General features: G+C 39.2%; 1 protein-coding gene across 1 annotated transcript in view; it reads right to left on the bottom strand.

The window, feature by feature from the left end:
• The window catches only part of LRRC75A (leucine rich repeat containing 75A), a 261,263-nt gene that overhangs the window by 172,163 nt on the left and 61,480 nt on the right, over nucleotides 1-27,620 (bottom strand). Inside the window, exon 2 of the mRNA XM_075854262.1 lies at nucleotides 16,535-16,663. Coding sequence (XP_075710377.1) covers nucleotides 16,535-16,663 — 129 coding nt within the window. The remainder of the gene's footprint in view (nucleotides 1-16,534; nucleotides 16,664-27,620) is intronic.

The following is a 27,620-nucleotide window of genomic DNA, read 5'->3' as shown; positions in this document are numbered from 1 at the left end:
TGCTTGAAAATGTTTTAGGCCCCAATGTACATTTGGAGAAGCTTTGAGCTGTCAGAATGATAGAAACTCCCCATAAACGACCCCATTTCGAAAACTAGACCCCTTAAGGTATTTATCTAGGGGTATAGTTAGCATTTTGACCACACAGGTTTTTCGCTAAATATATTGAAATTAGTCTGTAAGAATTAAAATGTACTTTTTTTCTGAAACAACATAGAAATTTTATTATTTACAAGGAATAACGAAGAAAAGGCACCCCAACATTTGTAAAGCAATGTCTCCCGATTACGACAATACCCTATATGTAGTAATAAACTGCTGTTTGGACCCACAGCAGGGCTCAGAAGGGAAGGAGAGCCATTTGGATTTATGATTTTGCTGGAATGGTTTTCGGTGCCATGTCGCATTTGCAATGCACTGGAGGGACCAAAACAGTGGAAACCCACCAAAAGTGACCCCATTTTGGAAAAACCTTCAAGGAATTTTTCTAGGGGTATAGTGAGCATTTACACCCCACGGGTCTTTTGCAGAGTTTATTAGAATTAGGGCGCGAAAATTAATATCAACATTTTTTCCACTAAAATGTTGCATTTTCTCATTTTCACAAGGGATAAAGGAGGAAAAAAACAACCATTTTTTATAAAGCAATTTCTCCCGAGTACGGAAATACCCCACATGGGGTCATACGTTTTTTCATTAGAAATGAATTAACCCTTTCAGGACTGATCCATTTTTTGCTGTCATATTTTTGATTTTCACTCCCCGCTTTCCAAGAGCCATAACTTTTTTATTTTTCCATCAATAGAGTGGTGTGAAGGCTTATTTGTTGCGGGACAATCTGTAGTTTTCATTGGTACCATTTTGGGGTACATGCGATTTTTTTTTTGATCACTTTTTATTCCGTTTTTTTGCAATCCTGAGCAAAAAACAGGAATTCTGACACCGTTTTTTAGGTTTTTTTTTTTGCGGCGCTCACCGTACGCTATAAATGACATTTTTACTTTATTCTACGGATTGGTACGATTACGGCGATACCATATGTATATAGGTTTGGTCCTTTTTTTTAGCGTTTGCGCAATAAAATGACTTATTTATAAAATAAAAAATTTCTGTGACACCATATTCTGAGAGCCATAATTTTTTAATTTTTTAGTCAAAAAAGCTGTGTAAGGGCTTGTTTTTTGCGGGATGGATAGAAGTTTTTATTGGTACTATTTTCGGGTACATGCGACTTTTTTATCACTTTTTATTTTTTATTTTGGGAGGGGTGGTGACCAAAAAAATTGATTCTGTCGTAGTTTTTTATTGATTTTTTTTGGGGTGTTCATCGTGCGGGAAAAATAACATTACAGTTTTATAGTTGGGGTCGTTACGAACGCGGTGATACCAGATATGTGTACTTTTTTAACGTGTTCATTTTTTTTCTATAATAAAAGTCTTATTATAGGAAAAAAAGCATTTAGTGTTTATAGAACTTATAACTTTTATTTTTACACTTTTTTTAAAACATTTTTATTACTTTTTTTTACTTTTTTAACTTGTCCCACTAGGGGACACTTAGTCTTGCAGCTTTGATCGCTGCTAGAGTACATTACACTACACACGTAGTGTAATGTACTCCAACTGTCATTGTGACGTGACTGTCACACTGACAGGAAGCAGAGGAGGAACGGCCGGAGGCTGTTCCTCCGAGGCTTCCGTGCATGGCAACCCGGAGGTCATTATCTGACCTCTGATTGCCGTGACAAGCATCGGTAGCCCCCACGATCACTTCGTGGGGGCTGCTGATGTGCTTCAAACCACTTAAATGCGGCGACGGCAATCCGTCGCCGCACTTAAGGGGTTAATTGCCGAAATCAGCGGCGATGGTCCGCTGTCCGGCGAGGCTGATGTCTCAGCTGTCTAGGACAGCTGTCGGCGCGGGTCTGTCACTCTGTGTTTACACAGAGTGACAGTTTGAAATGCGGACGAAAATGAACGTCATGGTGCGGGAACTAGCAGCCGACCATGACGTTCATTTTCGTCCTTGGTCGTTAAGGGGTTAAGATCAATTAATGTTTATACAATGAAAAAGCTTGTTCTCCACAGGAAGAGTCCAACTGGGAGCAGAAGGCGTGAGAACCAGATTCTAACAGAATGTGGACGGATAAGGGAAGGTGACACCCAAGGCACTCTTGATAGCGCTTGTATTGATGGTGTATGACCTCACATATGCCCCAAGACTGCAAGGATCGATTTGGTAAGATCTAATTGGTATGTCCCAGGCTTTACAGCTGATGCTGCTAAATTCTGTTAGAGCTGTTTGATTTGCCTACGGAGCAGTCTTGGCAGACCGGTGCCAACCTTATCATACCAGCCTCCTACCTAGAGAACAGACCTTGAGAGGCCTTCCCATGCAATACAAATTAGAGTAAGACAAATTGGTTTGCGACATTTGTCAGATAAACATGTGGAATCTGTGTATATTTCTGTGGGTAGAAGATGTTCCAGGCAATCAGCTCAGATCCAGGTACAAATCCTGCTGGAAAGTGTGACACCAAGTGCAAATTAAATGTATCCAGTAATCACACATTTTCTAGGTGCCATGTCCATTGGAACAGAGAAGTTTTTCTTATATAAAGGTGTTTGTTTGATTTAGTTTAAGGGCCTGACATTGTTATTGTATTTACTTGAACAACTTTTATATTACGTAGATGTTATCACCAGATTAGCATTTATTTTAACAATTGACAAGGGTTGGGGGTCCCCGGCAAGTGCCAGTAAATATGAACTAAAAGACTTTTAATACGATGAACTCCATCACTGAGATGCGGCAGGCGCAGCCGGGGCCAATACAACGCGTTTGTCATGAACTGACGGCAGTGTCACAATTCCAAGCAGCCGCCCAGACAAGTAACTTACCGGAGGAAGAGGACAGATGCGGAGGGTTTGTGGTAGTCACAATAAAACTCCACTAATCCGCCTACGTGGGATCTCACCCCAGGCTCACAGCATGAGGTGCTACGTACAGCCTGGTGACGTAAACTAAAAGAGACGGTGTCGGACAGATGAGAAGGACCAAACCAAGTCCTGATGACATCAGCAAAGTTCAAAGTAAACACCAAAGACCTGAGTGAATCCGTCAGCAGTATCAAGTGTTTTAATCAGAAGACAGGAGAAGAAGAGGACGATGATGTACAGGACTTGTCAATACACTGGTGGGACCTCATACCCAAACCGGACATTGGTGATGGCATCATATTAGTTGTGGCCCTATTGATATATTTTTTGAGTTTTATATAATTTCTGTAATTTAATATGAGAAAAAGGGGGGCTTGTGAAGGATGGTTTATTTTCTTATATTCTCTTTATGAAATGACATTGTGAATTATCAAGCAGAAGGCCGAATTACTAAGATATGTATTATGTGAAAGTGATTATAATAATGTTTAAATGATTTAGTTTCGTGCAGCAGCCATCTTGTCTGGAGTTCCCTTCTTGGTTCTTTTGTAGTGAATAGGAAAGTCATTGTTCCTTTAATACAAGTAATGTTGATTTTGTATGTTTTATCTTTGATCTTGGTTCCGATACGAAGTTTGCAGAGAAGGAACAGAGTGAGATGGGAGGGTGGCAAGTATGCGTGAGGGAAGGTCCCCCCATCTCCACGGGAACATTCTGTCCAAGAGAGATAAGGCACCTGCAAATCTAATGTGTGAAGAATTATAATGATGTATCTGGGATGTACGTTATGGTCCGCTTTGTACTGAATAACAAATATTGTCACATTGTCTCTGATTGGTTAACCTTAAGCCTACACCCCTTCTGAATTTCAGTCTTACAGTTTGAGCTTGGAAAATAAACCTTCAGAGGAGTATTTTGAGCATATCAGCAGCGTCTGTGTGTTTTCTTCTCCTCTCTCGATATATATCGGTGAAATATCCTAATTAGGATACTGACTAATGGGGCCTGGCCTGAGAGTCTGTTTGGACTCGTATAAATTTCAGTCTAATATATTATGAGCCATTTATTTCCACGACACATATATCTGATTGCAAGCCTCCTATACACATCAGCTTTACTCTCCATACTGCTTTCCATTTTTTAACCAACATGGCAATAGATTATGATGTTAATTCTCAACAAACAGGGGGACCAATTTAGGTTTTGCAACACAGGCTGCAACTGGTATGTGGTGCAACTTTCATATACTAACCCCAATTCTAATTCTGCCCCTCCACACCAAATCCTAAGATTAGAGTAATGAGGCAGAATCGCCCTGGGGTGTATCTTGGAAAGTTGAACCCTGCCCTGATTGCTGCCCTAAAGTCAAGTGGGTCCATAGGGGTCAAATTGTAAAATTATATTTTTACAACCATTTTAGTCCGAGTACTGAGTGCAAAAAAAAAAAAAGTCAATACACAGCGAAGGTGGGCGCTCTATTGTAAATTGAAAAAAATCCTTACACATTGTCTAAGCAGCAGGCTTGCCAGTGTAAAAATGATGAATGTTTCAATTAACAGTCATTTTGGGGTAGACTGGAATAGTGCCATGACTGAAAATGAATTCTGCAAAGATTATCAGTGCAGGACCTGTGGTATTTAACATGCTTGGAAAATTGTTAAAAGCCCCTGCAGTGTGGAAGGATTGAGTGATTTGTGTGTTTAAATCTAATTTCTAATACTTCTTGAGGACAATGCTTAGGATATCACACGATTACTATGTAAAGCACGGACACAGCAGAGATCATAATAAACCTGCTGCGTGTTATCAGGCCGCAGCATTTGGTGGAAACTGTGATCTATATGTAGGAACAAAAGCCGGCTTCTGTGGGGGTGTCTGGCACTTCTTTCACTTGTAGCAGATGGTTTAAAAGTTAAAAAAAGACTCCGTAGTAATACTGTATGCAGATCTTCAAATTCTATTTCCTCTGATCCCAAGAACGAATTGAGTTTTTAAAGTCTTATAGCATGAACTATTCTTTACAATTTTCCTTTTCTGTTAAATTTCTCAATGGCATTACCAACTGAACTTCCCCAGTGTACAGAACAGCAATACTCTGGGGTCATCGAAACTAGTGCACATCTTATATTTGTTGGCACTGTATGGCCATGTTCACATGTTGAGAATTCAATGAGGATTTAGGCATGGATATTTGCAAGCATCATAGATGAGTAGGACAGTCGCAGATATTTCTACAACAAATCTGCCACGTGTGAATAGCGTAATCTCGTTTTAAATGACAGTTTACAGCGTAATCTCGCGAGATTACGCTTGCCTTGCTGTAAATCTCACACAAACGTTAGTGAAATGTCAGGATTCTGAATACACATCACGTCCTGGCTGGCAGTGATGTCTATTAACTCTCAGGACACTTCAGTAACGTTAGTGTGTGTGTATTTGGCTGCACATAGTGATCTAGTAAGATTACTATGTGCTATGTAAATGAATGGGGAGAAGTGTATGACGCTGATTGGTCACTGATTGGTCAGCGTCATACACTTCTCTCCACAACGCCCACTTGGTCAAAAAGTAAAACATGCCCAGTTGTCCATTAAGAAATCATTAGCATAAAGCTAATATAGGTCATAACTCCGTCAAAAATGATAGTTTTTCTAAATAAAAAAACACTGCTGTAATCTACGTCACAGCGCCGATCATATTATGTAGAAGATAGGGCACTTATAATGTGGTGACAGAGCCTCTTTTAAATCAAAACTAGAAAAATGTCAGATACTGTGAGTAAAACATATTATGCAACGTTCTTAACTGGAGTGTCCAAAACTAGAAAAACATGTCCGCTTTTTTTTCTATTAGAAACAGCGCCACTCTTGTCCACGAGCTAAGTCTGGTATTGTACTCATCTCCATTCAAGAGAATGGGGTTCTGCTGCAATATTTAAAATCGCACACGAAGAAGTGTGGCGCTGTTTCTGGAAAAAAAATACAGTTAAAACGCATGTTGTGTTTGGGATAAATTTTATGCATCAAAAAACACGTACAAGTGGGAACACCAAGTTATATTATGCGGTACCTTACATGTTGTTATAAATTAGTTTAATACCCAATTTGTATTATATTAGATATTACATTGGACACAATAGTTTAGTCATAAAATAAATTATGTAGAGACATAAGGGGCCTTACTTCCCCATTCTCGTGTGGTGAACGGTACAAGCATGCACTGTCCCACTCCATAGAGATGAATGGTAGCATTGGAACGAACCAAAAGCCTAACACGACTGTTTCCAAAAGTCCCATTCACCTCTATGAAGAGGGCGGCACATGCATGTCTTGCTCTCCGGCTGGGGATTTTGGTCCCCTAGTTCTCAGCAACGCTGGTGGTCCCACAGGTCAGACCCCTACCTAACTTACTTTTACGAACTGTCTGATTGACAGGTTATAAAAGTAAAATAGGGTATTTTATTGTGGGACAACCCCTTAATTCATCCTATTTAGGGGAAGAATTGTGCGTGCAAAAATATGTAGTAAGGAGTTTCTCTTGTTTTGTTTTTTTACTTTATTATAATTCATGGTTATAACTCCTCGTACAATTTGCATAGCGTCTCTACAACATCCTCTGTTCTGGCCTTGAAGCTTTCCAATGGTATGCTCTCGATTTCTCTGATTGTATCCAGCCATCTTATTTCCTTTTCAACTTTTTAGAAAACAATTTTTTTTTTCCCAACGAGCTAGTACTTATAATATTTCCACAATAACATGAAACTCCATTCTGGTCATTTGTTCTTCACATGGAATAATGGACTTGATTTGGTTTTTACCTACAGTGAGCTGTTCAGATAATGAGAAGCATATGGACGAGTCTTAAATCCATAGAGGGATAAAACCTCGAAATTAGAAATCTACAAATAAGGATAAATTACTGAATACAGAAATGAATAGCAATTCTACTCTTCAAAATAATCATTTTTCTCGAAATCTTGTTCCTGATTACTGTGATTTTGTCGCACTTCTAAGGACACAATTTCTTTAAAACAAACAAAACATTACCTATCCGCTCGGCGATAGGAAAAGCCCCGTGTCCCTTCCAAATGATGATGCTGGAAAATTTATTATTATTATTTTTAATGTTATTTTCCTCTGTTTTTCGCTTCGGGAACAGCCGCTTGTAGTTTATTGCAGCTCAGCAGATGATTTTATACACAAATTCCCCGAACTTCTCTTTGTACTGAACATTAGTGGTGCTAAAACTAAATTATTTTCTGCTGCAGAATGTAACACTTTCCCATAAAATGTGCAGAGATGGAGCTTGGAGGCATCGGTTTGGTGATCTAGTCACTGTACTGCTCTGGTATAAATCTACATATTCAATACAATAATTATTTCTCTAGCATTTTGTTTCCCAATTTGCTTTTTCATCACGCCATAGTTTGATAGTTTGATAGGTGCCGCCAAGCAGGCCATATTTTTTGCCAGTAGTCTTTAATAACACCAGGTGGTATTGTGTTTTTTTTGCGGACTTTAAAGGGACAGTGTCATGATTATTATTTTTTTTAAATTAATTTGTGTTTTTATTTAATAAAATATTATATTGACTTATATTACTTTTTTTTTATTAACACTTTTTTAACACTTTCTTACTGTACAGGGGGCTGCCATTTTTTATTTCATCTGTGTATGTGTCTCTTAATGAAACATACACAGATGTAATACGGCAGCACAGGTCATAAAACACAATGAACAGCGCAGTTCAGCGCCACCCAGCAGAGAAGCTGGTTTGTAGGGAGATAGCAGGTGCCATTATGAAGACCGGCTACACTGCAGATAAGGTGTGTATGTGTCTCTGTCTGTCCCTCTCTCTCTCTTACAGACCCCCCTCTCGTGACCCCCTCCTCATGACTCCTGCCCCCATGTGTGTGTGTGTCTCTGTGTAGCAGTGCTGTGTGTGTGTGTGTGTGTGTGTGTGTGTCTGTGTGTAGCAGAGCTGAGTGTGTGTGTCTGTGTGTAGCAGTGCTGTGTGTGTGTCTGTGTGTAGCAGAGTTGTGTATGTGTGTGTGTAGCAGAGCTGAGTGTGTGTGGAAAGGAATTGACTCAACATTTCTTTATTTACACAACGCGTTTGTTAAAAACGCGTGTGTAAAAAAGCGTGTTGTATGTACTAACAGCACACTTTGCCAATTATGTAAAAAAAAAGCGTAATCAAGAGTTTCTTGATGCGGTTTTTGGCACGTAAAATGCGCAAAAAAAACGTGTCAAATATACACCATGTGAACCTGTCAACTGAAAAGTCATTCACTTCACTTTCATCATTATAAGGGTATGTTCACACGCAGTGTTTTCAGTCGTTTTTCGGGCCGTAAACGTCCTGAAAAACGGCTGAAAAATCTGAGGCAGAACGCCTACAAACATCTGCCCATTGGTTTCAATGGTAAATACGTAGTTATGTTCCGTTTATTACACAGCCGGTTCCAAAAAACGACACGTAAAAAGGCGCCCGCCAAAAAGAAGTGCATGTCACTTCTTGGGAAATTTTTGGAGCCGTTTTTTATTGACTCCATAGAAAAACAGCTCCAAGAACGGGCGTAAAAAACACGGCCAAAAACACGAGTTTGATTAAAAAATGGCTGAAAATCAGGAGCTGTTTTCCCTTTGTTTAGTAAGCGTGTGAACATACCCTTAGCCTTTTGGTGTGTCCTATTGCTTCTGCCAGCTGCCATTTGTACAATCACTCCAAAAAATGGCAGCCGGACACAGCTTAGCAATTTGAAGACACCTTTTCCTCCTGGCTTGTAGGAGGGGGGGGGGGTGAGATTCCCTCCCACATTTACAGCAGCTGTGAGTCAGGTTGCTTTGCCTTATTCACCTTGCTGTAATTCTGGGAAGTGCTCCCCCTGGTGGCCAACATAGGAAAACATGTCAAATTATTATTTAATTTGTAATACTTTCCACCATGCGGAAGAAAAAAAAAAAAACTCAAAAAACGTAAAAAATATTATAGAAGTAACTTACTTAACAAAAAAAGGTTTAATTTGTGACACATTCCCTTTAAAGCATCTAAATCAAGTGTTATGGGCCCCTTATGGCCATGGCCCCACGGCATTACCTTGGTGGAAATGCAGTTTTTCTCTATCCCTTCCCCAAAATAGTGCCATTAAAAAATACAACTTACTCCGCCATAAACATGCCCTCATATGACTACATCAACGGAAAAATTTAAAAGCTATGGCACTTGGAACTCAGAGATGAAAAAAGCGAAAAAACAAGCGATGTGTCCTTAAAGTGGCAGAATAACCGCTCTATCACCTCTGGTCACCTTTGAAGTAAAGTTTCACCATTGAAACTACTATAGCAAATACTTTATCCAAATATATGTCTATTAGTCGAATTTTCCTTTATGTGTGGGGGCATATTGTTTAATAGGAGAAAGCAGCCGTTGTGAAATCAAACTCCAGAATACAAGATTTCACATATTCATATTGGTTAAAAGTTTTCTTTAAGAAGAATGACGAGGAGGTGAGCACTCACAAAGAAATCATAGTGGCCGAGGCAAAATATCATTGGAACAGATGAAAGTAATAATGGGCCGGTTCTGACCCTCTGAAGACACAGCCCAGAACACGATAAAAAGGAATGAGAGTTACAGCGCAGTATGTCCACAATACTTCAGAAGTTCATAGCTTTGAGCATTAAAGAAGGCAGACCACAGCATGAGCCATAATTTTATCTCCCCATCAAAGATTATTATTTTTCCGCCTTTGAGAATATGAAGACTGAAGTCAACAGACATTATTACGGAGTTTTATTTTAGTTTATCGTAGCTGTCAGTGCAGATCTGCAGTCACAGCAGACGGATGGTGTAGGTTAGGGAGCAACAGAAGTCATTCTATACCCTTTGAATAAAGAGATGAAGATGAAGGGAGTATAAAAGGTAGACTTTAGCCCTATGCATACTTGCATTACTTAATGTTAGCTGATGACGTTGTTTCTGCTCTTTTATATTGTCTCCATAGTAATTGCTCTTTCAGAAGCAGGAACCATGTACCAGACATCTGCTCCCCATAGTAGTCCATGACCTGCTGGAGACCAAGTAGTCGAAGTAGATAGGAAGTAATCATTCATGTCCGCTAATCAAAACGGACTGCGATTCCTTCACTGCGAACAATTTTCTTCAGCTTCAGTGTTAACAGGGAAGACACAGAGGGGAATATATCAAAAGATTAGCACCAGTTTTCTGGCATAACAAAAGTCGCAAAATGTGACTTTTACTTTTCCCTACACTTTCCAAAAGTGGTGAGAAATAAAAGCAGGGTTTATCTAAAGCGACGGGGTCTCCGTAGGAACAACAGATTTACGTTAGAAGCTGGCGTAAGTTATGGCAGAAATCTACACCTGCTCAAAGCAGGTATATATTTGCACTTCTGTCGCACGGACAGCCAAAGATGCACCAAATATATTAAGGTGGCAACTTTTTAATATGTTTGGTGCATTTTCTGCTGACGTAAATTAATTTAAAGAGGCTCTGTCACCAGATTATAAGTGCCTATCTCCTACATAATGTGATTGGCGCTGTAATGTAGATAACAGTGGTTTTTATTTTGAAAAACTATAATTTCTGAGCAAGTTATGAGCTAGTTTAGATTTATGCTAATGAGTTTCTCAATGGACAACTGGGCGTGTTTTTACCAACTGGGTGTTGTACAGAGAAGTGTATGACGCTGACCAATCAGTGACCAATCAGTGACCAATCAGTGTCATACACTTCTCATTGTTCCAGCCCAGCTTCTTTCACTGCACAATCACACTGTGGATCATGCTGGGCTGGAACAATGAGAAGTGTAGGACACTGATTGGTCACTGATTGGTCAGCCTCATACACTCCTCTGTACAACACCCAGTTGGTAAAAAGTAAAAACACGCCCAGTTGTCTATTGAGAAACTCATTAGCATAAATCTAAACTAGCTCATAACTTGCTCAAAAATGATCGTTTTTCAAAATAAAAACCACTGCTGTTCTCTACATTACAGCGCCAATCACATTATGTAGGAGATAGGGCACTTATAATCTGGTGACAGAGCCTCTTTAAGTAAAATGCTGCGGATTTGTCGTTGTGGATTCAGGTGCAGATCACACCCTGCTCTCTTTCAATCATTCCATCCCAGTCTGGGTATAGACTTCGACACACATAGGTCCAGCCAGAATGATGAAATATCTTGTTCCTGAAAGCAATCCGCAACGCAACACACATTACGTCTGCGGATTTGATTGCGTAATTCTGAAACTCCATTGAAGTCAATGGAGAAATTCTGCAACAAGTACGCATCAAGTCCGCAACAGACAGTGTATGCTGCCGACAGAAAATTCTGCACCGCAGCCTATGGTCCGCAGCGACCAATGGACAAACTGTCTGCTGCGGATTTCCACTGCGGACTGTCCGCAGCGGAATTCAACAGCAATTCCGCCACGTCTGAACGTGCCCTTACTGCTTTTCGTTGGCATATTCTAAATTAACTGAGCAATTGAATACATTCTAATATTCCGTTAGCTGCTATTTTTGAGTGAGTTGAGGCTCATAGTGTTCATCAATGGGATTACTAAAACGGAGTACAGATAAATCCATGCCCCATGTTCGGTAATGTATCTCACATATTTCCAGTTGTGATAAGCTTTAGAGACATTTACATACATAATTGTGAATCATATCAGCAGTGGATGCTTTTATAGCTGCACTTTCAGAATTTACATACCTTAATCCCAGTTTACACTGGCCAATTACTCTTCTGATTTGCTTGTTTGTTGATCTTGATTAATCGTTATTAGCAACACGATCGGTAAATATTAATGCTGTTGTTTGCGGCATTTAGAATAAGCATTGCTGCCTAGCATACGGCTCTCACGTGAATGGTTGCTAGACAACAACACGTTCCTTATCCGACAGGGAGCAGTTTCTTCCATTCCGGCAGTGAAGACCATCCTGATTGATGTTCATCCGTTCCTAAGTAAGGCTGAGTTCACATGTTGCATTTATGTTGAGTTTTTGTTGCATTAACTGTTGTTGAGAAAAACGCACTTAAAAAACATTTTACAAAGTGTTTCAGATATAAACCTATGGCTAGTAAATTTAAAACCAGATTACAGCTGAAACCCTTTGTACAATGCATGGAAAATGAGAAAATACCTGCATTTTTACATAAAACACCTGTGTTTTCTAGATGCGTTTTCTCACGAATAGTTAAAAAACACAACAAAAACGCAACATAAATGCAACATGTGAACCCCGCCTTAGGTTTCAAATGCCCTCTAATTTGTTGGTGTTTGAAAAGTTGTTCCGTGGAACGGGGTATTTCGATTTAGGCTAAGGTCGTGCAGTTTTGCAGGTAAAACGGCTATTTACCTGCCTAAACCACGTTGCCATTAATAATCAATATAAAAACGCACTGATTTACGATAAGAATGTAAATTGGCGTGGTTTACAGCCACTTCGTTTCCACATCTCAGCCACCCATGGGCATTACTTGTACCTTTACCCATAGTGTCCTTTCCTTTTAAAAGCTATGTAAACCTTCGAGGGCTTTTTTTATTTTTTTAAATAAATAGATTAGTTAGTGTGATTAGTGTAACTTTGTAAATAGTTTTTATAAAAAATCCCTTTTGGAGATAAAGCTGTTCTGTATTCTCTATATTGTTCTGTATTCTCTATACAGCTGTATCTTTCATTTTACACTGAATCCGTCAGTCCCGCGGAACTGACTGGTTCCACCTGTAATCGATCACATCTAAGGGTATGTTCACACGCACTAATTACGGACGTAATTCGGGCGTATTTGCCCCGAATTACGTCCGAAAATAGCGCCTCAATAGTGTTGACAAACATCTGCCCATTGAAAGCAATGGGCAGACGTTTGTCTGTTCACACGAGGCGTAATTTGCGCGCCGCTGTCAAATGACGGCGCGTAAATAGACGCCCGCGTCAAAGAAGTGACCTGTCACTTCTTTGGCCGTAATTGGAGCCGTTATTCATTGACTCCAATGAATAGCAGCGCCAATTACGTCCGTAATGGACGCGGCGTTCAAGCACCTGCACATGCCGTTACGGCTGAAATTACGGGGATGTTTTCTGGCGGAAACATCCCCGTAATTTCAGCCGTTACGGACGCTGTCGTGTGAACATACCCTGAACATACCCTAAGATACATCTAAGATGAGATAGGCCGTCACTGAACCCAGTGTCAGCTCTGCGGGACTGACGGATTAAAGATGTGATCGATTACAGGTGGATCCTGCGTGTCAGAAAGACACAGGACCCGCCGACACTGAACCCGTGAGGTCCGCGGGACTGACGGATTCAGTGTAAAATGAAAGATACAGCTGTATAGAGAATACAGAACATTATAGAGAATACAGAACAGCTGTATCTCCAAAAGTAAAGGGGATTTTTAATAAAAACTCTTTTCAAAGTTACACTAATCACACTAACTAATCTATTTATTTAAAAAAAAAAAAGCCATCAAGCACTCAAAGGTGTACATAGCCTTCAAGATTTTTAGACTTTACAAAGGACCATTTTTAAGTTCATACAAATGACTTACAGGATAAGAGTTTTTACATTGGGAACCTTGTTGTATAACATGGAGCTAAACCTCTACGTAATAAACTTGGATTATCTGCGCTGATTCGTTTTTCAACCTCTTTTGAAACATGTTGTGCATTTGCCATATGCAGGCTAAGCCCATAGATTTGTCCAGCTGCCTTGTAAATCATCCATTGTAGCACAAATCGAATAAACAACTGTGGCTTGAGTTTGTGAGGGCCGGTTGGTGATATTTACAGAATACATCCACGTGCGCATCACAGATATTTTTGTTATTTGGTATTTCACACAGTTTAGCCTGTTATTATGGGAAAGATACTATGACTAAACCAAATTGTGGTGCAGTTTTACGGGCCGGAATGTCCGCTGCGGAAAACTGGACTTTAAAAAAAACCAAAACAATACATACTTACCCTCTGACGTCCTGCAGGCCAGCCTACTGGGTAACATTTTATCCCATGTGACCGCTGCAGTCTGTAATTGGCTGCAGCGGCCACATGGGATGAAACGTCATCCTAGGAGGCTGGGCTGCATGAAGAAGCACAGGATTCTGGGTAAGTACAAGATATTTTTTTCTGAGTTGCATTTTTTGCGGCGGCAAAATGATGCATATCGGCTATTTGTTGCCGGTTTTACCTCCCCATTGAATTCAATGGGGAAAAACCTGCAACTCAAAAGCAGCGGTTACGCAACTACAATTGACATGCTGCGAGTTAAAAAAAACGCACCGCAGGTCAATTTCTGAGCGTTTTTTCCGCTCATCATTTACGCAGCGTATGGATGAGATTTGTTCAAATCTCAACCACTTTGCTGCTACCGTATTCGCAACTAAATCTGTATACTGAAAAATAAAAACATTTCATTCAATCCTGCAGAAATTCCAAGTGTATTTATTTATCCTAAAAACTATACTGAGGAGCATACATTAAAAAAATAGCGTACTGGCGCTGGTAATTCAAAAACAGCTGGCGAACCACAGGTTGCTCATCCCTGTATAAAAGTATTGCAGAGTTTGAGAAAAATACTTAAATGACTTTTAAACATAACTGCACATTCACACGAGCAATATGAGCACCTGCTGCGGATCAGTATTAATGCGCATTCTCTAGGAAGAACACACATATTTTCTCATTTTGTGGTGAGCATTTTACATGTTCATTACCAGCCATACATTTGACAAGCTCTTTAAAACGTCAAATATTTTTAACTCCAATATGTGAGTCGTGGCTTCTGTGCACAGAACTTTCCATTCATATTAACAATTTTACTAGCTGTTTTATAGCTACTGATAGAAACGTAGTATAGATGTTCCAGGAGATCCTCCATTTGTTGTCGCATTTCTCAGATCAGTCCTGTCTCTGTCTGTAAGGCCTCTCGCTGTCGCTGTCGTGAATGTCCTCCCTACTCTGTTTGCAATAGGAGACCAGGCGTGGAAATCCCCCTCCCCCAGCTGAAAATCAGAGGAAATTCACCCCTGTGTTCTCAGCAAGATTTCTACGAGACTGTTTCAGGAACATGCAGACAATCCTACAGACTGAAACACTGTAGGCAAGATATTGTTTTGCTTTTTTTTTTATCAATCACTCCTAGATTTTACACATTAGAGTATTGCCTGACATATACCTCTGACGGAAGGCTCTGACGTATGCCACTGTCTAAGCAGACAGTGGCATAAGTCGCCCATAGGCTTCCATGTTAAAAAAAAATGATATACTTTTTTTGCGAGATGCCTCGGCATAGAAAACCATAGTTAACTATGCTTTTCTATACAGCAAGAAAAAAAAAAAGTATGCCAATGTATACAAGTCTGATGAAGGAGAAAATGCCACTCTTTTGGCCTCCGTCGGGTGAATGGAGGCCTATGGATACGTTTAGCGTATATATCGGGAGCTTTCCTGGCATATATACCAAACAGCAGGCTCAAACGGGATATTAAAAGAACCTAACCCAGTACATGGACTTCAGCTGCAAGAAAACTTTGCCTAGAGGGAAAGAATGGAAACCACTGACATGGCAGGGCAGATGATGGGCAACAACCACCTGTGTGGAGATATGATTATCTGATTATATGATTGAGAGACTCAGTTTGTTGCTGGACATGTTCTATGGTAACATACAGATCTTGTATAAGCAGGTGGTAATTTATCTAAACCCTTATTTGCCTTCTCTGAAACCTATACAGAACATGTGCTTGTCCATATTTCATTGCATTGTGAACTTTGTTGTTTTCATTGCACACACAGGACAACATATCTTTAAGGTCTAATAGTTTTTTTTGTGAATTGACCCATAAGAAATAGACCCTAGTGGCCAGTCATTGGATCCAAAGTCAGCTCCACGTGTGGAAGTCTTCTGCTGGACCTTTAATGCCTATAATTGAGTCAGATCTTGAGCTCATTGGAAGATCCCATGGTACGCTGGTGTGTCAGTCCAACCCCGAGTGTCAATGATCGACACAAAATAGACCACATGCCAGCTACATTCACTCATCGCAACACCCAAAACCAGGAAAATTGGTGTGTGTGTGTGTGTGTGTGTGTGTGTGTGTGTGGTGTGGTGTGGGGGAGGGATTTAACTATCTTCCTTTTGTTATGAGGTATGTAAAGAACATTATGTCTGTTAACCCTTAAAACCTAGACGTTTATACCTACATATGTACTCTGACCTGCAGGCTTCGCTGTTTGTCAGCTTTCTGGGTTCGTTTTTGTCATTTCTTTATACAAAACATTGCAACGCCTGCAGATCATATTCCGACTCTTATTGCATTATTATAATAAAGCCATTATGCGTCTATTCTCAGAAAATGATGTAATGAGAACCAAAAAGGAAGAAGCTATATTCATTTCAGAGAAAAGGCAGGAACTTCTCTGGGAATTGCTTGCTGAAGAGAGTACCTGCTATTTCTCTCTAAAACAAAAATGACTTTATACAAGTAGATTAATACATAACATGCAATGCGCAGGTTTTCTTTGCCAAGTAATAAGTTCTGAAAAAGCGTTGAGTACATACCGGTTTAGGGCAATGCACATATCTCGCCAAGCTGATTATCAGGTCATGGGTAATGGGATCCACCAAGTTCCGGAAACTTGCATATCGATACAGTACGTCGTCTAATGATGTAGACTCCATGCCCAGATCCTAAATAAAAAACAGAAACAGCAATTAAATATGGATACAAAGGATTGTATCTAAGAAGGATTTAATAACTTGTTTGCTTCTTTAAACCCAAAAGTACAGCTCTAATGTCCTCATTTAGTCTCTATTAGGGTATGTTCACACACGGTAGAATTGTGTGTGCATGCGCCTGCTCCTACGGGTTGAACATCATGGGGGTTGCGCGCCGACTTGACCATTACACAGGTGTGTTGTGAACTTTTTTAGTGCTTTAGTTATTTTGGACCTCCCGACGAAGCTACTGGTTTAGCGAAACGCGCGTCGAGGAGACGGTCCTCCTTGCTACTACATACACACAAGCATGTCCCAGGGTAAGTCCTTGGCTTTCTGTTGTATTGCATAGGCCATTTGTAGTTTGTCATTTTACATCATACTGGGTATTTCCTTTGGGAGCCATACTTTGTTCTCGCATTAGAACATTCATACCTCATATGGTGATTTAACCCACTATTACTCATTGACATCCTATAGTTTATACTCAGGACATTAGGCTCTTTTTTCTGTCATAATGTTATTTACATTGTTAAATTTTTAGTCATACTGTATGGCTATTGTCATCATATACTATACCGTCCCCACATGAGCCCATTGCTTGTATATACTGTTTGCATGGAGGTGCTCTCTGTGCATTTGGGATTTGTCATCTTATGCCCTTCTTTTTCTCCGATATTTCAACGGTCTGTATTATCGCCATTACTGTTCACTTACATTTTTACTAATAAATTTGATATAATATATTTTCAATTATTCTGTTGGGCATTTGTATTCCTTATGGTCTATTGTAGGTCACTGAAGAATTGTTGCAGACAATCATCTGAATAGGGTTTGTAAAAATCCTGTGCACTTGCTGCAGAACCAGCCTTATTCAGATGGAGCAGATTTTTAGGTGCAGAGATTTCTGCAATGAATCTGCCACGTGTGAACATACCCCCCAACCCCCCACAATCAATCAAAATAAAGCTTCATGCACGCGGATATATTACAGCCGTAATAGAGGTACATGGGGCAGTACTGTACCTCCATATGCCTCCGAATTCTTTGATAGCACTCATGTGACCAACACAAAAATCCTTTTCTATACTCCAGCACAGGGGTAACACAATCCTGCTATCCCAATAGAAGCCATAGATTATTTCTGCATAGCAGACTTCTTCCCCTGGGATGACCTCTTGCACTGGAAGAGGATGTTTCATATGTGCACTGCAGCTGGCACTGTGATGGCGACATTGTGGCATCATTGACAAGGTGCCACATATAACGTTTTTTTACGCCAAAAGTTATGAGATATATCACACTTTCCAGGCCCTGCAGCTAAAAGCCATTAAGACTGTGTCCCCCTGCCGACCCAGATTTCAATCATGAATAGGGATGGGAAGGCATTAAATGGTCCCGTGTAATACAGTATGCGGTCAGAAAGGCAACTTTGTTCAAAATCTTGACTAATCGTAGTTTACCGGGCACTTGGTTTAGAGAGGTTGAGAAACATTGTTCCAGGGAATCTAGAAAACTGTGGGTAAGAACTGGATAGTCATTGCAGTATCGTAAATCCAGTAATATACACATCTATGTATTTATATATACTTTATATTCAGGTTTTTTACGTATAGATGAGAAAATGGCGAAAGCGGAAAATGCAGCCATGGGAAGCAGATCTCTCTGGGCTCCATATGATTACAGTGTAATAATGATTGTGTCATTGTCATTTACTTTTTCTTTTATTTTCCATCTTTTCCCTGACAAAAACCCACATCACAGCTGTAATGAATAAACAAGCCCTTGAAAAGTCTAATGCACCAACATGAACCATAGTTAATAACCATCGCAAGAATCAGGTTTCTGACAGATTTGTGCATGGAAGATAACAGCAACCTAACCTTTGAAAAGGTCACTATAATTTTATTATATTTTGATTAAAAAAATATACAAACAAAATTACAAACAGATGGATTAAAATCGGATACAAGTGGGCGTCAGCAGACCACAAAAACATCTTTATTTTACAAAATTTAGCCCATATACAAAAGTTTATGGTAGGTGAGGGGGAACAATTGGTGCATACATAAATTTTATCCAGATGTGTGGAAACTACTAAAATATCCCAATAAGGCTCAGCGTAACACCAATATTAACCCTACATAACATCCCACAAATACTACAAATGCAGAGCAAATCCACCACAAACAACCTGATATTACCATTATTTTCATCCAAAATGGTATTGCTAACAATGCAAAGAAAACAGGTCCTTTATCTTCGCTGTGTCTGCTGCCAGTATAGGTCTTGTGGGACATCGCTGATAACGTTAGTCCACTTTGTATGTATACAATTTACAACTACCATCTTGTCCTCTAACCAGAATGGGGTTTATTTAATCTCCTGTTCAGTCTGCACTTACCTTCATTTCTTGTTGTTTTATTTCATTTTAGTTTATTCATTCTCTTCAAATTGTAGAGAAAAACCTCCTGTTGCTGGCTGGAGACCATTAACAAACAGACCAATTGAAGTTTATGGATGTGTCACTCTTCTTATTTGTCTCAATTTAGTACTTTGAGTGCAAAAGGGTGAAGAAAAGCTGAGAGTCTGATTCTACCACTGCAAAACCTACATTACTAAAACTCTTTTGAAAAGCATATGAGCACTACAAATGCTGGTGGCCTCTTCAATAACTAAAAAGTAACGGCTTGTTGAAACATCAACTGGAAGTTGATGATCACAGGGAATTAAAATCATATACATGTGAAGGATCCTCTAGAAAGATGGAGATGTCCTTTAAACCAATCACATTTTTATCGATCCCCCCCCCTCTATTTAACCACAAGGGAGAAAAGAAAACCTGGACCACACATCCACTTTCTATACCTGATCTATTGCTACTCAGCAAAATAAAATGTACAAACATAAGGTTCTTAGTTTACATTTTGACCAAACTGTATAAGCCCACTTGCCACTTCACGGCGACCTCTTTCAAGAGAGTCCCTACTCTACCAAGTGTAGTATCCCATGGCAACTAATGCCGCTGCAACACAGCACCTGCAGAGGGAACAACCAAGGAGACCAACAGCACCCATGCTGCCAGTCTAAGCCACCTCGGCTCTGGACCACGTCCTCCCACAGATACGGCACCACAACACCACAAAAAATGAACACATGGAAAAAGCTCACCTTTCCTTGTAGCAATAGGGGCCAACTGAGAACAATTAGGTAGGAACACTTTTTATGCAGGTTCCTGCAACAGATCAAGTACAGCAAGTGGATGTGCGCTGCAGGTTTTCTTTCTCCCCTTGGATATCCCCCCATTTAAGTTGGTTGTCTTGACAAGCCATTCTCATATACCCAATTGCGACAAATCGAGTTGATAGAAGAGCACTTCCTTCTGCTGGAGGGCTATATGCAATGACTTGACATAGTCACCGATTGGTACCATGTAATGTACTTACACAGTAGTTCCCCTAAAACTATCAAATAATCGTACAGTTGAGTGAGATCCCACTGTAATCAGCAAGGGGTTATCTCAACGTATTACTCTTCGGTTAGTAAAATGGCAGGTCTAAGGCTTCATTCACATCTGCGCTATGGCTGCGTTCTGACGGAGGATCCAATTTATATTCACAAGGAACTTTAGTAATATATGAAATAGCATAAAAGATGCGTGAGTATCTCATGAATGTCAAATCAAAATGTAAACTGACTCACAAGAAAACCAAGGAGACTAACAAAGTAATAAGGAAATAATAGATTTTTGAAGTAATTCAGTAAATACAGGCCATTTTCTTCTCTCTGGGCAACATAAGCAATTCAGTACGTATCAGACTGATGTAATGACATTTCAATAGGGAATAGGAAATCTTCATAGTTCTGAGTCTACTGTTCTTGAGGGAACTTTCAAATGAGTAACCCTGCTATCCCCAGCAGATTGAAGAAACCAAAGGCAATGATCCCCTGTGTAATACTGAAAACAGCACGACAAGTCTGCCCTATTCATGCCTTCCCTTAAAACTTCATTCTCTCCCACAGACACCTGTGAAGTGACTGGAATAGCTAAGTCATTCACTCGAATAAAAATCCCAAAATTGAATTTTTCTCTGCAGCACCTCTTCTGGATCCACCATTCACAGCTATGCTAAAAAAATATATATATACGGTAATACAATGTTGTATTATATTTTTTCAATGTTGTATTATATTATTTTTTTTAGCATAGCTGTGAATGGTGGATTTAGAAGAGGTGCTGCATAGAAAAAGGCAATTTTGTGATACTAAATATTAAACATTATTTTATTTTGTTAAAAAGAATTAAAATATATTCTAACTACATCAAGAATATTGAGCTTTTAAACCGTAAGAAATCTTTTAAAGTGGAGATTATTTGCAAAAGAGTATATGTCCTTACAGCTGTGTTGTAGTAAGTAGTGCATTACAGCAAAGTAATAGAGAAGCCTTACTTTGTCAAATTTTTTTCCTCTGTATATGTAACCAGCTTATGGTAATATTTTGTTTTTATGATGGTTCTCAACCTACCATCGTATCGAGTCCTGTTTTGGGCTGGAATCATGGGGAGAGAGCTGGTAGGCCCCTTTAGGGTCCCTGACGGTGTGAAAATGACCTCTGCAAAGTACGTAGAGTTTATGACTGGCCACTTTCTTCCGTGGTACAAAAAGAAGAACCGTGCCTTCCGTAGCAAAATTATCTTCATGCATGACAATGTACCATCTCATGCTGCAAAGAATACCTCTGTGTCATTGGCTGCTATGGGCATAAAAGGAGAGAAACTCATGGTGTGGCCCCCATGTTCCCCTGACCTCAACCCTATTGAGAACCTTTGGAGCATCCTCAAGCAAAATATCTATGAGGGTGGGAGGCAGTTCACATCAAAACAGAAGCTCTGGGAGGTTATTCTGACATCCTGCAAAGATATTCAAGCAGAAACTGTCCAATACTCACAAATTCAATGGATGCAAGAATTGTGAAGATGTATCAAAGGAGGGGTCCTATGTTAACATGTAACTTGGCCTGCCAAGTTTTTTTTGATTGAAAGAGCTTTTGATTTCTGTAAATATGACCTCCTGATGCTGCAAATTCAACAAATTACCATTTTAGTTCTCTTTACAACCTTTAAAATGTTTTGATCTCTGTTGTGCATAATAATTTGAAACAGTGCATTTTGAGTTTTTTACTTCTAAAAAAAAATCTGTTATCATTAGGAGATTTGTTCAATAAAATTTGCATTATACTCCAACGGTTGATGGCTTGAAGATTATACTGACTGTCATTTGCATCGACTATTTAGGAAAATCAGCGAAAAACAATATTTGCATAATAATTTGGAACGCGGTGTATATACCTTTTTTTTGTTATCACAATTTGCTTGAAAATGCCTCCATTGAGGAGATGAAATGTTGCATTTGTTTGGTGAATAAATTCCTCCTTTTTTTTGAGTGCTGCTTCTTTGCGCTTTATATTTACATTCTCCATACACCATTCTGGAACATATTGGCACTATATAAATAACAGACACTGAATAACTACAGCAATGTTTGCTAGTCTCTATCCCTAAATGTATAAAACACAAAGTGTGAAATATCTTATGTTCTTGCATCCCTTGCATTTCTACCAGTTAGACAATCTTAATACATAATTAGAGGGGCTTTAATATATCAGACGGAAAAGAAAGAAAGTATTTTGAAGCACTAAGGCTCCATAGATAATATTTCCTTTTCACCAATATCCGTTTTTCCAGGCGGAATAGATGCAAATTAGAATGCAAAGTGACAATAGCACGGAGATACCTATTGTCAGATCTTGGGTACAGACTGTCCTCTGCAATTTACAGACATCAGTCTTTTCTGCTTGTAGTTGTAGAGAGCTGCAAGGCAGCCTCCAGGTTTTCGATTAAATGAACTCTGGAGAGTTGTCAGGCGCACTGTGCCGGGTGCCGCATACAGGTTCTGCCATATTTTTTTCATTGGCATTCTGAGTAGCATGGTCACACGCTGGTTTAATTTCTGACAGTATTTTCTTTTATTGCATCAGTTGATGGAACAAATAAAAGAAGAAAAGCCGAAAGAACGGAGGGAAGATTGCCATGGCATCTGAGGATAGAAATAAATATTTCCAGATCACATTCTGTCAATGCAGCAATATACACACAAAAGACTAAATACCCCGCACTGGAACAACCTATCACAAATATCGGCTTGGACTTGTTTTTATGACCAGCCGTTGCTGTTGCCATACTGACATTTTATCATTAATGAAGAATGATTAGTAATACATTATTTCAGTAAGGGACTTGCACAGACAGATATCTCCTACTTTCTCTTATATGCTGACTTTTGACATGGGAGACGGATAAAAATGCAACGGGGAAAGCTAATAACCTGGCTGAAAATATTTCTAGATGGTCTCTAAACCTCTACACCTGCGCCCCCATTCCGTCCACATCGAGTTTATGGCAAATTGTAGTCAGCATTTTTTTTGTAATCTCAGTAAATTGGAGAAATGCTGAATAAGAAATTATATTCTCTATGTACTGGCTTAAAGTTGTTATTGTATGTGGATGTATTGTTAGTGAATGTCATGTAATCTACAGTCAATTTGTGATCAAGCTGGACTGGTGAAGATGGCACAGTAGCCTCGATTTCTAAATATATGGCTGTGTTCACACCAGTATTGTTTCTTTTGTCAGTACAGAGTCATGAGTGTTATGATGGATCTGTTGTGTGTTGGATCCTATTAACTTATAATGGATCTGTCAGATTTATATTCTTCTACATGAAAGAATAGTGCAGCAGACTGCGCTATCATAGCTGTCAAAAAGTAATGGAAACTTGACAGAATAGACATCAACGGCAGTGTGAGTTAAAATTGCTAAACTCAGGATTAGCCTAAACCATATCTAATGCACATAGATACATGCACACTTCAGCGTGACCGCATACTTTGTAATAACGTTCAAAACCTTTGTGTACATACAAACTTGGAATGACACATGATATAGGGTATTGAGCAATAGACATATTACACTTAAAAATCACTCAAACAACAGCCATTGCCTCTGTTAGGGACAAGGTGCTAAAGCACTACCTAAATCGACATATATTTTCTCCTGTACAACTGTATATTCTGTTTCCTATCTTCCAAAAAAAAAAATAGGAAGAGATCCCCACCCAATATTTTGCAAAGGGGCCTCCACCAACGTTGATCTGGCTCTGCCTGAAAATGTATCTGGCTTTGAATATATATAAATAGCAATTTACAGATATTCCGTGAACAACACGTCATCTAATCTCCATTTTTACACTGCAACCAGTATTTCAGATTATATGCGCAACCTATAGTTTAGGAATTTCTAAACGCCTGGGTCACCTTACCAATATTTGGTCCAGCAACCAGCAATTCCAATAATAAAACATTGCTAAAATATTAATTTTAATTCCTAATATTAACCTACATATAATGTACAGCCAAACCAGAGGTACTCTAAGTTTTACAGTAGTAAAACTGAAAGGCTGAGTCCGGAGAATCACTTGAGCAGAGAAAGTTCTGCTAATTTAATCGTGGGAATTCAGGGTTCTTCCCGAGTTCATAGTCAGTGGCTAACAGCCAATTAAATAAGGGCAATGACCCCCAGCTTTCTACATAAGCCAGCTAAGCAATCACTCAGAATTCCCAGCTTTCTACACTCAATACAGTGACTTCTTTGTAATAATAACCATGCCTGGGCCACATTGTAGCTCAGCTTCTGAAAAACCATGACTTACAACTCATTATTGTAGGGGACAGGGAGTCACTATCACTAAAAAAAAAAAAAAAAAAAAAAAAAAAAAAAAAAGAGTCCTAGAAGCAATTCTGAAAACCGTCAGTTTTGCTAAAACATGTGCCGCACTACATAAGGGACAATTAAAATGAAGTTGTAATTTCTTTACAGTTCAGAACATCTCAACATGAATTAAAGTACTGTAAGTTACCTGCCTTCATCAGTATTGAGAATAATCCTCACCTTTTTATATACAGTGCTGCGCAAATGTTTTAGGCAGTTGTGTAAAAATGCTGCAAAGTAAGAATGCTTTCAAAAATAGAAGTGTAAGGCTACATGCACACGTTGCGTAATTTGATGTGGAAAATCCGAAGCCAAAACCGCTGGTGTACGCACGTAATTCTGCAGCAAAAAAACGCACCCAACGGTGGTTTTTTTTGTGTTCTTAGGTGCGTTTTTTACATTTTGATGCGTTTTTTTAACAAAAACTAGTTAGATACAATTCGCAAGCGGAAACGCAGTATAAATTGGCATACTGCGGATTTTAAAATACGCCCCGCAGGTAAATTTACGAGCAGAAAAAATCTGCACCACGTAGATGAGATTTCTTGAAGTCTCATTTACTTTGCTGGTACTCGATTAAGATGCGGATTTGCCGCATGAAAATACCCGCGGCAAATCCGCACGTAATACGCAACGTGTGCATTCAGCCTTGATTGTATTTTGTTAATGGATAAAAAAAAACTATTTGAAAGAACAGAAGAGAAATCTAAATCAAATCAATATTTGGTGTGACCACTCTTTGCCTTCAAAACAGCATCAATTCCTCTATGTAAACTGGCACAAAGTCATGGATTTTGTATGATTATAGTCAGGTGCATGATTAACCAATTATACCAACCAGTTGATAATGATCATCATTTTTATATGTAGGTTGAAACACAGTCATTAACTGCAACAGGAACAGCCGTGGAGGAGGCTTAAAACTCGGTGAGGAAAAGACACAGTGATCGGCCAAGGAAACTTAGTGAAGTAAATCAAAGACACATCATGCTTACTTTTCTTCAAAATCGGCAGTGCAATCAGCTCAGAACTAGCAGAGACTAGTGGGACCCAGGTACACCTATCTACTGTTTGGAAAACTCTGGCCAGAAGTGGTCTTCATGGATGAATTGTGCCAAAAAAAGCCATACGTTTGCCATGGAAACACGGCCAAGCGACTCAATTATGCACAAAAACATAGGAATTGGGGTGCAGAAAAATGGCAGCAGGTGTTCTGGACTGATGAATCAAAATGTAAATATATTTCTGTAACAGAAGGCAGTTTGTTCGCCAGAGGGCTGGAGAGCGGTACAATAATAAGTGTCTGCAGGCAACAGTGAAGCACGGTGGAGGTTCCTTGCAAGTTTGGGGCTGCATTTCAGCAGTTGGGGATTTGTTCAGGATTAATGGTGTCCTCAATGCTAAGAAATACAGGCAGATACATATCCATCATGCAATATCCTAGGGGAAGCGTCTGTTTGGCTCCAAATTTATTCTGCAGTAGGACAACGACCCTAAACATACCGTCAATGTCATTAAAAATTATCTACAGACTAAAGAAGAACAAAGAGCCTTGGAAGTGATGATATGGCCCCCACAGAGCCCTGATCTCCACATCATAGAGTCTGTCTAGGATTACATGAAGAGACAGAAGGATTTGAGGAAGTCTACATACAGAGAAATCTGTGGTTACTTCTTCAGGATGTTTGGAAAAACCTCCCTGCGGAGTTCCTTCAAAAACTGTGCAAGTGTACCTAGAAGAATTGATGCTGTTTTAAAGGCAAAGGGTGGTCACACCAAATATTGATTTGATTTAGATTTCTCTTCTGTTCATTCACTTTGCATTTTGTTAATTGATAAAAAAAAAACTATTAACACTTCTATTTTTGAAAGCATTCTTACTTTGCAAAAGTTTTAGGCAGTTGTGGAAAAATGCTGCACAGTACTGTACGTCCAAATACCACCAGTAATTTCAAACTCAACAGACGATGTAATCTTTTACAGATAACAATCAGGCATTAGGGTCTGTGCACCTTTGCAATAATTTTTATATATTAAATGCATCAAAAATAAAAAATAAAGCAACTTTTTAAAAAGTTTTGATTAGGAAAGGCCTACCATTTTGTGTTTATAGCTTTTAAGCACAGCTATGTGTCTCCATGGTTACAGACTAAATACAAATCTTGTGTGATTTTGCAGTCATCTGTTACTCTCTTTCATCTGACCCCTGCTTATTGCTAATCTACAGACAGTAGAAGAGAAGGCAGATGGAAGGAGAGATATATATTACCTATCAAATCTCAAAATATATTGCAAAAAGAACTTCATAATTTAGATTGCAGGTTTCTCTACCTGGTAAAAGCTTACAATTAATACTACCAGTAGGCGTAAAAAAACTAGAGAAAATTTGTCCATGCCCCAAAAAGTGATGTGATTCCCATCAACAAGCCAATGTTATAAGCCAACCTATAAATCAAAGTCTCTATTTCTCACTGACCACAAATTAGGAAAGCTACATTAAAAAGAACCATGCCTCCCAACCAACCATTTTTTCCTGGGACTGTATGAAAAGGAGGCGTGGCTTATATAAATGTACCCCAATATGGGCACTTCTCAGATCATTTGTTGGCATTCTTGGCGCAGAGCTTAGAATGTTTAGTGTATGAGGAATCAAATATTTAGTGGTATAAAGAACTTTTAAAATAGTGTTTAACTTTAGTGGATATTGGTTCTGTTTCTATTACATTTTAATTTTTGAAGGTTTTGTTTAGCTTTCATCTGGACAAATTAACTAGATTTGAGAAAGAGGTTAAACTTCTGGGTAACGCATAAAGAGATACTTGCCCACACTTACAGATTGCTGGTGAAGGTGTGACTATTATTCCTTTACACACTGTGGCCATCAAAAGGCACAGTGGCTGTTATTTGGGCACAGTTATCTTATGGGGACACAATGGATTGTGGCACTGCAACTGTATTGAGGGCACTTCTTTTGTTATGGAAAGGTGGTCAGATTATTTGAGTCCAGGCTTCTGTACTAAAAATGAGTGTGGGCCACTTCTACATTCTCTCTGATGATATTTCTTAAAGTTGCCAATGATTCATACAGCAGAATGATATATC

Source organism: Rhinoderma darwinii, chromosome 2 (genome assembly GCF_050947455.1).
Source record: "Rhinoderma darwinii isolate aRhiDar2 chromosome 2, aRhiDar2.hap1, whole genome shotgun sequence".
NCBI lineage: Eukaryota > Metazoa > Chordata > Amphibia > Anura > Rhinodermatidae > Rhinoderma > Rhinoderma darwinii.
Note: the sequence above shows the minus strand (reverse complement) of the source record. Positions and strands in the feature narration are given on the sequence as shown.